The sequence below is a fragment of the Atta cephalotes genome (assembly GCF_000143395.1).
Source record: "Atta cephalotes unplaced genomic scaffold scaffold00045, whole genome shotgun sequence".
In the NCBI taxonomy this organism is placed as follows: Eukaryota; Metazoa; Arthropoda; class Insecta; order Hymenoptera; family Formicidae; genus Atta; species Atta cephalotes.
In genome coordinates, this window is record NW_012130109.1 from 769,764 (window position 1) to 780,404 (window position 10,641).

At 27.8% G+C, this 10,641-nt stretch overlaps 2 protein-coding genes across 2 annotated transcripts; both read right to left on the bottom strand.

Moving 5' to 3' along the window:
* Positions 1 to 1,225: 1,225 nt before the first annotated feature.
* LOC105622452 lies at positions 1,226 to 6,738 on the bottom strand. The gene is made up of 2 exons (XM_012203871.1): positions 6,622 to 6,738; positions 1,226 to 1,444 (listed from the first exon to the last, which is right to left on the bottom strand). Exons 1-2 carry the CDS (start codon positions 6,736 to 6,738, stop codon positions 1,226 to 1,228), a joined length of 336 nt encoding a protein of 111 aa, XP_012059261.1.
* A 1,748-nt stretch (positions 6,739 to 8,486) lies between these two features.
* Positions 8,487 to 10,023, bottom strand: LOC105622453 (probable inactive protein kinase DDB_G0270444). Its single transcript, XM_012203872.1, has 4 exons — positions 9,877 to 10,023; positions 9,691 to 9,806; positions 9,168 to 9,518; positions 8,487 to 8,673 (listed from the first exon to the last, which is right to left on the bottom strand). Exons 1-4 carry the CDS (start codon positions 10,021 to 10,023, stop codon positions 8,487 to 8,489), a joined length of 801 nt encoding a protein of 266 aa, XP_012059262.1.
* Between the last annotated feature and the right edge of the window lie 618 nt (positions 10,024 to 10,641).

Below are 10,641 nucleotides of genomic sequence, written 5' to 3' on the forward strand. Positions count from 1 at the left end.
CAAATCGTCGATTACATAGTCCGAAAAAGAGTATATATATTTTTTACGATTATTCTGTATCTATAATAATAAATTGAAATTTTAATTGTCTTAGCCCCGAATATTTTTTTATTATAAACTTATTGTAGTGTTTTGGTAAACACACACAATAATATGTCAGCAATTAATAAAACTGGAATAATTATTGAAATATTACATAATGTTATAACAATATGTATGCAATATTTCTTTAAATATTGCAGCAATTTTTATTTTTCGCACATAGGAATATTGTTATAATATTACAGCAATGTTTTATGAAATATTGTAATCTTTCAAAATAATATTATTGTAAATTTCGTGTTGTAGAGGTTGTATCCAATCAAATCGTGTCTAATCGTATGCAAAGTAAGGATAAAAGTAAATATTAAATTTATTAACAACTGTAAATTTATTGCTGTTACCAAAAAAATGTAACTGTTAAATTTGTTACCATTAAACAAATATAACTACGTTATCGTTACAGTTACCAAAAAAAAAATAACGAAGTTATCAATAAAGTTAATAAAAAAATAATTTGTAACTGTAACTTCCTTACAAGTAACGAATTACTTCCATTCCTTGTCAATTACATACTTTTCATCAAGTATTGCCAAATTTTATGATATTTTTTTTATATATATGCATATATGTTGGAAAATAGCTTGATATTAAGGAAAACATTTTTATCATACGAAATTGTTTGATAAGTTTGGAAAATTATTCATTATATATATTTATTATTTTTAATGTTTCTGTAATGTTTTATATTGTTATAATTATATGCATATTGCATATAAATATATATATATATATATATATATATATACACATATGTACTTATTTTCTATGTTTGAATATGATTAGTGAAGCATTTTAATGAAGCATTATTTTATAGATAACTATTTCAATTTCATAAGGGATGAATATAGGCGTAAAAGCATTCATTTGTATAATGTATGTATCGTCATTGATGAGCGCGCTGAAATATTAGCTCTGCGATTAGTTAACTTTAATTGCTATCAATTTGAATACTATTATATTCTCGACATATTAGGATTTTTGTCTTATTAAGTAAAAAATATATTATTAAAATTTTGGTTGCGAATTAAGAAACACGCTGTATAACATGGATCGATAAGATGGATGGATAAGAAAAGTTTTATAATAACTGACTTTGTTTTTACATTCGAATGATTTAAACAATTCATCTTCTAAAGGCGAATCCTTTACGACGGCTTTTGGTATCAACGAGTAACTGTGCTTGCCTTTTCAATGCGTTTCGAGACGGGACTTCGTCCTCGTCCTCCGACAGAGGAGCAGCCGGAGTCGCACAAGATGGAAACCTTGGAAACAATGGCCCACCGCTGTTAACACGCATTGTTCTGCCTTCTACTGAGGTTGTAGCGATCGACAATGTTTCTAACTGAAAGACGAAAGCGAATATTTATGGCCGATCGTGTCAATTTAGGGATTCCTTTGAATTTTCGCTCACATAAATCACGCATAATTTGCAAATTCGAGAGAACCTGTTCGCATGTAATATAATAGTAAAGGAATATTTAAAGAAAGTTGGAAATTTAAAAAGTCGTTGGTTTAGAAAAATTATAAAATTTTTTGTAAAAGTAAATAATTTAGAATAAAAAATATACAGATATTAAATAATCCAACTAATTATATTCGTAAAATGTTCTTAAAATCTCAAAACAATATGAAAGAGTAGTCCAGAAATATTTACTGATTGTATTATAAGAGTAATATTCAAATAATCATTAAAAATTCCATTCACACTGTGTTATTATATATTTAGATAATGTTGTAAATTTGACATATGTTCTATAAAATTATAATTTTTTCCAAAAATTTCAGAGGTTCAGAGGTTGAAATAATTTTTAAACAAAATTGTACTCCAAAAATACATTTTTAAAATTTTTTACCGATGGCTCATTGAACAAATGAAATGCTGCGCACTTTAGATTTGTTAATCTTTTTTCAAAGAGTCCTGAATTAATTCTAATCTAGTGCAATAAGTTAAAATGAAACAAACTATATCTATTTTACTAACTTATTACATTAGTGTATAATGCAATTCAAAACTTGGAGTGGAAAAAGAACAGATTTTTTTATATTCTTTCCTGTATAGAATTTTTATTTATACCAGAGTTGGTAAAAAATTATGTTTCTTGTAAAAAGAACACTATTGTGTTTTTTTTGTTGAAAATATATTAAACATATACGTCTTGAATACGTCTTGAATATGTTTCAAATATATAAAGATTATGCGTTTCGCGAGTTTTCTCCGTATCCAGATTCATTCTTGGAATGCCAACGTTTCGTGAATCTTGCAATCCTTCATCAGGACTTCATCAGGACGAGGAGCAATCTGATACAGTATCAAGCTGCTCCTCGCCCTGATGAAGTGGAATGCAAGGTTCACGAAACGTTGGCATTCCAAGAATGAATCTGGACATGGAGAAAATCCGCGAAACGCATAATTTTTATATAGAAAGCATCCGTGGAAGCTTCAAGAATATGTTTCAAATAGTACTTTCAAAAACTTTAAAACATTATTAAAATTTCTGATATTTATAGATTATTCTTATTTTAACTGATTTGAAGATCATCTTAGGCAAAGTCTTAGTCCAGATCTATAATTCCTTTGCATTCGAATGCAAAGAGAATAATTGATTGTGATTCGTCCATTCCTTATGGCTTAAGGCTTAGAAATTTATTGTAAATAAATCCGGGTTTAAAAATCTTAAGAACTTAAAATGCTAATTCGATATACTCTTCAATTGCGGAGTTTCCAATGTTTCCACCGATCCCTTTGAAAAAAGTGCTTTTGATCAGCCGTTTTATAATATTTCATCGGTGATATAATTTGTATTCTAATATACATTGCCAGTAGTGAAAATCTATAGTATACATAACACGCATTACATATTTTCAGTATTTGTCAGTCCAATAATGGCATTCTTCTCCAAAACATAAATAATGTTATATTTGATTTATCAATATAAGTCCATGCAGCTGTTGCATCCTTTGGAGACATTGAAAGATTATTTTCCACTTTTGGCTTTGTACATAGTAAAGTACGTAATAGACTTGCAATAAAAAAAACATCAAAATTAGTATCTATAATGAGAAGTTTAAATTCTAATAATTTAGTTTTTGCAAAATAAATTAAAAATAAATGTAAAATATAAGAAATTAGTTTTTAAATCAAGATTTTGATTTTTTTTATTTGAATAGAAACAATATTAAGAATATTACAAACAAAAACATAATTTATGTAATAAATAAAATGTAAATTTTATTTGTAATAATATTTATAAGGGATACTATATATAAACAAAAATAGAGGAAAGCTCCCTATTATGAAGAAGGCGTCTAATATGAGATAGCAGCGTTTCTACTAAACTAATAAACGCTATCTATTGATTCCATCATGAATTTATTATTCTTGGATTGAAAATTAAAAATAAACTATTTAGTAGAAAATTCATTATTAGATCATGTCTGTAGTCATTGTAAAACAAGATTTTAGAATTTGAAAGTCTTCAAGTTTTATTAAGATGTACATTTAAATTTTGTTTATTATTTAATAAATAAATATTTGGCAATAAATTCTTCATGTAGTGAGTAAGGTCGTACTAATAGAAAAATACGAGATATATTGAATTGTTTAATTACAGAAGTTAGATTTGATGATCGTAAAATCATAAGGCGTGGAAATCGTAATATGAGATACCCAGGGTATTCCTAATATGAAATAACCTACCCTGTCCTTATGTTATAATGAAAATTGTTGCTAAAGTATAAATGTTATTATACAATAATAAAAAAACAATCGGAATGAACGTCAAGTGGCTATATCTACGTGATGTTTGATTCCAATATTTCCAACTACCTGAAAACGAATCTGGATATAATCTATCGCATGCTCATTTTTCGCGCACGTTGGCTGTGTTTGTTTGTATTTTAGAAACATTAAATAAAGTTTTTTAATTGCAATACCGATATACTTTGCGTTTTATTATCGATTTCCTGGAGTATCTCATATTAGGAACACAATTTTTTGACTTTGCGATTTGTTCACTTTTTACATTTCTTTAACTTAAAAAAAAATGGAATTTGAATTAAATTTTATGTAATCTTAAACGTTATCTTAAAGCTTATTAAATTCCCTCCAAAATGATCTATTATTTTTTAAAATTCTGTCTATAGACTTTCTAGCATTTATTCCAAATGAACTCGGTATCTTATAATAGGAGCCTATCCTCTAAATATATAGATATTATTTATCTAAAATCTATGTTAAACATTTCCTTGAAAGATGTCTTATATATATTTTCAAAATGATAACAAAATTATTTAAAAAATTATAAATTATTCTAAATCAAAATTTAGTTTAAAAATAACGACAAATTTGGTGATGGTGGATTTACTATCTGGATCATAAGTTATTTTAATAAACTGTACTCTAATAAAAATGTATTATAAAATGTATTATAAAATGTATTATAAATACATTTTACATGGAAATGTATTATAAAATAAATAACAAAAATCTCAATTCTTTAATATAAATATATAATGTAATCAAGATTATTTATGTATAGAGTTACGCGATGCATGAACTAGTTGCCCAGTAAATAAATAAAATATTTATTTGTTCTATATCTTTATAACTAATCTGTAAATCGCAATGAAATTTCGCATAAATTATTTTGAATATTTAGAGAAATTATTTAAAACATTTAGATTTTTTATCATTTTTAAAATTTTAATTTGTAATAATAAAAAATAATAACAAATAAAATAAATAAATGACAAAAATGTGTTATTAGATAAAAATGTAATCTTGTTCACACAACTTTCATATGTATATAGTTTACTTGAAGTATAAGTATTAAATTTCCAAATTTAATTTTCTTTGTAGGGATTGTATGTGTGATACATCCTTTAAAAAACATGATTTAATTATTTGTTTTAAACACATTTAAAATTTATTTAAAACATATATATTTGTTTAAAACATATTTTAAGCATTTGTTTTAAATATAAATGTTTTGAACATAACAATCCTTATTTATCAATTAATCTTCTATTTTTATTGGCAGAGATATTGCTGAATGAGTGATATTTACATATAATACATATATTTGTGTACGTAATATTGTATGAATAAATTTGTTCATATAAAAATTTCATTAATATTTGAACATACTGTAAACATTCTTTCCTATTCTGAAATATTCTGACACATTAAGAAATTGAAAATACTAAATTAAACTTTTTATAAAGTTAGCGTTAACTGAAAATATGTATTTTAAATTCTTGTGTCGTGTTCTCTATGTATTTAAATTCTTATTTTCGTTGTGTAAAGAAATATCTTTTAATTACATATATTTTACTACTTTTAAATTAAAGCAGTGATATAATAATAAATACCCATATAACATAGATCTTTAAAGGACGTTTTATGAGACGTTCTTAATGAAAACGAGTAGTACGTATTTACCGATAAAGAGCCGTGACGGAGATGCGTAAACTTGTAAATAAGAATCACACGGAAAAAAATATAAAAAGCGCAGCATTGTGCTAGTAAAGTGTGAATCTCCAAAATTGAGATCCAAGGTAAAAAATATAAAAATAATATTTTTGACAATTTTTTTAAGAATTAATTCAATTATTTCCGAAATTTCTGAAATTTCTAGGAATTAATGTTATAGTTTTGCAAAATATGTATGAAACATTCTCTGAACAACAATGTACAAATGATGCATTTAACAATTATTTGAATATTGCTTTTACATTTTGTAAGTATTTCAGAACGTTCCGGATTATTCTCGAAATTTTATTTTATTATTTTAAGAACATTTTGTTATTTTAGAAACGAATGTTTTAGAAATATTCAGTTAGCTGCGACTTCAAACCGATGTGAACCTGGCGCTCAACTTTATCAAAAATAAAAATTAATACTGCAGGCCGTTTGTACTTCGTTTCTACTTGTTTATATAGTATCTCCGAACTCTTTGAGGTACAAACGAAAGTAAGAGAGATACAAACGGGTACGAACGATTCTCTTTCGAATGCCGTTGGTCCCATTTCTTTAAAAATGACCGACTTACCCTCTTGACGCATTTATGAAATTTTGAAATCGCTGTATCTCCAAATCCTTTGAGATACAAACGAAAGTAAGAGGGATACAAACGGGTACAAACGAATCTCTTTCGAATGCCGTTGGTCCTATTTCGATATCTTTAAAATTGGCTAAGTTTGCTATATAGAAGTTGCGCAAAAACTGAAACGCGCTGTACCTCCGAACCCTTTGAGGTACGAAAGTAAGAGGGGTATAAACGATTCTCTTTCGAATGGCATAAATGAAATTAAAAAATCTTAAAGTTGCGCGCTGGCCATTTTTTATTTTTCACTTTTTGTTTAACTGTTTGAGGTACAAACAAAATAATGATCGGTACAAACAAGTACAAACGAAGTACAAACGGCCTGCAGTATTAATTTTTATTTTTGATAAAGTTGAGCGCCAGGTTCACATCGGTCAACTTCAAGAACTCTTTTTTAGAGATAATTGAAACTAACCTTGTCTAGTAAGGCTTCATCCATTGTTTCAAGATATTTGTCGGATGCATTTAAAACGTCCATGCCATGTTTGACTTTATTACTTAATAATTCGATAACTGCTAAAGTATCATCCATTTTAATATTCTCAAGGAGAGGAGTATCTGTAACATGCTATAAATGTTTTTGTAAATGTCGAAATATTATATTAATAAAATCAAAGAAAGAAAAAGATGTATCTCAAAGACCGTCTAAAGGGAGTAATATAGTAACTTGTAGGTATAGTAACTTGTAAGTCGTAATAATAAGAAATCAAACAATCACAATTGAATGTGAAAAAAATAATCGATTATGATTGGTTAATTTCTTATAACTTACAGTTTACTACACAGTATTATTCCTATTCACTCTCATTGTAAAACAGCCTATGAAAGTATTAAAAAAGTTAAATTTTATAAGATATCTTGTAAAAAATTATTAAAGTTAACAGTTTTTTTATTTGTTAAAACTAGAATATTATCATCCAGTTTTTCTTAAATCTATCTTATTATAAAATCATTAACAAATAAATTTTTTAATAAACAAATCAACAGTTAATTTCAAACCATAATCAATAATCCAATAATAAATTCTATTTCTAACTATTCCTAAGAAACAATTTTACTCTATTAAAAAAGAAGTATTTTAATTTTTCTGCAGTAAGGAAAATAAAATTTTTATATTTTATAAACACTTGAAAATTATCTTCTTTTACTATTTTTTAAAGTATTAATAATAATAGAGAAAACATTATCCAAAGTTTCAATAAATAAAAAGAAATTAGTTTTTTTAGTAATTTAAAAAAAATAACAAATAACTTTTTAATACAATATTGTATCTTTAAAGAATACCTAATTTTTGTTCAAACCAAATTTTTTTTGGTGGTCTTTAGTAATTACGATTTTGTTATATAAATTATACTAGTTTCCGTAATAAATCCATTTCTGAATAGAGAATTTTCATTATATAATTTTTACCAAAGATAGCCTTGGTGTGAACATACTGAAAGAGTTGGCCGGACAATTTGTATCAGAAATTAACGAGTTTGAGGTTCTACGTATATTTCCGATAGAATCAATACTGATTTTTTACGCGGTCGTCTTGTGTTACAAAAATGTTTATTCTCGATCGAACACCGAGGTGTTAATGCGGGCGCTGGTGATGTAGCTCGAGGTGAGAATTACAGAACATGACATATTCAGGAAAATCCATCAACGATACGAGATGAACAACACTAAGAATATCAAGCTTCCAGGAACAATAAATAGTTGAAGATGTTCACCGTAGCTGCATCACTAAAGATGGTTTTACTAATTCAATTAGTCGTTTACACGGCACTTCCATTTCGACATTACGAAGCTTTATTCATCAAATATGTTCTCTTGTATGTGATAATTTGTAAGAACACGTTACATGCACACCGCTAAAAGAAAAGCGTTAATTAAGGTTCTTTACTTCGAAAATTGACTATACATTAATAAGTATTTCTTTTAATTTCTTTTATTCAGCTAATTATTGCGCAGCTTTTCAAATTTGATTTATTATTTCTCATTTTTATTTATTATATTCGTCTAGTACTAATAGTATTTTAAATTTAAATCTTAGAATAACCTAAAAAGTTATCAGGTCTTAATGTAATGCTATTTTTTTATCATAACTGAAATATCATAACTGAATACTTTTAAAATCATATATATTATCATAAAATTGGTTATGTCATTAATTATTAGAAATGCTATCTTATTTAAAGTGACTTATAGAAATTGTCTATTTTTTTCTGGTTTGAAAAACGGTCAGCGTGGGACCTTTCTAAGCACGGAATCTATCTTGAGTCAGTCAGACTCCATCTAGATTCTGTCGTCCACGGACTTATAATTAATAACTCTCACCTGGAACTTCTCACACAGTTTATACAGTATACCAGTTACTTCGTTTAAGAGCTCGCGGATTCGTCGACTTGCATTCTCGGCTTTCTCCCTACGAGATCGCTGTTCATCGATTTGCAAGTTGAGTTTTGCCACTACTTCCGCGTTTCTGAAATGTTTAATGTAATATTACAAATTAATTAAAGCTACAGCGAATTTATAAACTTGTTATCAATTTTTTGCTTCCGAAAAAATTAACTGTTTTTCGTTTCTGAAAATTTCTACTTTGACATTATCCTGTCTCCTCAAATCTATATTTTAAGAGATCAGTTTGACATCATATTAGGTGTGGGAAAAAGTTTGTGGCGTTTTTCCCGTTAGATGACATTAAAAAAACGCCACGAACTTTTTCCCACACCTAATAATTTATGGAATCAGTTTAAAAGCCGATTTTTTAATATAAGTTTGAAACTTTGAAGTAAGCAATTATAATATCAAAAAAATAGATCTTGTAAGCTAAAGTAGATGATATAGATTATAGGTTTGATTCATTCATTGTCAGTTGTAATGATTTCTTTTTAATAAAATTAATTAAATTAATAATGTATCCAATTAGCAAACATTTTATAAATTTGTTATTAATTTTTCTTTTCGAAAACTAACTGTTCGGCGCTCTTTGTTTCTGAAAATTTTCTCATCTCTATCTCGGCGTTAAGCTCCTGCCTCCTCTTTTCCAACACCATCTTCTCTTGTTCCGTGGCCGTTCGCATTTTCTGCAGACTCTCTTTGGTCGCCTTCTGACCCAGAAACCGGTTCAGAACTTCCTCGGACCTGGACACTCCGGTAGCGTTCTGAAGCTTGGTGAACGCCTCCTCCAATCGCGCCAGCTCGTCCTTGATCATGTCCTCTTGTACGCGACTTTTCCCACGTGTTTCGAAATCGTCCCGCGGACGGGTATGAAATATCATACGTTCCAATCGTTCCAATTCCATCCTTCGTTCCGCCACGCGCTGCCTGATTACATAGAAATGTCAAATGCCGAATTATATTCGTAATGTGCTAGTCATCAGAAAACATTTTGTGAGATAGTTATTAACTTTTAGGAGGTTTATCAAAACTGAAATCACAGAAAATGCGATTGCAGTAGAAAGATGATTTTTTTTTTTAATGTAAAGCTATTGTGAACCTGTATTCTTTGATAATAGAATCACGTTTTTTGCTGGAATTTGTCTCTTCTATCTCCTCTTTTATCAAAGTCTCTTGAGTGCTGTCTTTTAATTCTATAGCTTCTTCCTTCACTTCCTGCAATTAATCATAGTGTAAAATGAAATGTGCAACATCAAATTTCTGTTACTTTTCATATAAGCCTTGCCTGTAAACGTTTGATTTCGTTTTCTTGTTGCCTTATGCCATCTTCTAAATTTTTCAAGGAGGAAGCGTAAAGTACTGATTTCTCTTTTAATTCAGAGCAAACAGAACGATATTTCATACGTGCAATATTTGCTTTAATTTGCATCATTCGGATATGCTCCAGCTGTACTTCCAAAGTTTCGATTTTCTGAGCAAGTTGAAAAGTGTATTTATAAAATCAGTGCTTTGAAGCACATTGCGAATTTAAACCGTATTCATAGTTCGTTCTTAATTAAGACTATCTTAACTGTAATCTTAAAATGGGCATATGTCCACAAACCTAATAGCCGATTCAAAACGTTCTTACAACGATGTTAGTGAGTATTAGCGCGCTAACATGCTGCAGTTCACGTTACGCATTCTACAGAATTTTAGAGATTGCGATTTTATCGATAAAAATGCATTAGGAATACAATTTTATCTCAGCTAACGGTATATATTCCTGAAATATTTATGAAAGGTTCTGAAAATCTCTCCCCAAAAAAATATTTCCAAGAATATTCCTGAATATTTCGAAATATTTACAGAGTCCTCTACCACTTTACATTTCTACCACTTAATTTTCGCAATAGTTAACAATTTTCGTAACAGATATCAATTATTAAAAATCATCGAATATTTTCAATAATAAAATTTTACTATTATTATCAACTTTATAAAAAACAACAAGAGACAAAAATTGCTTATTTTCTTTTCATAGAATTCTAAGAATTTTTCAGTAATTTTT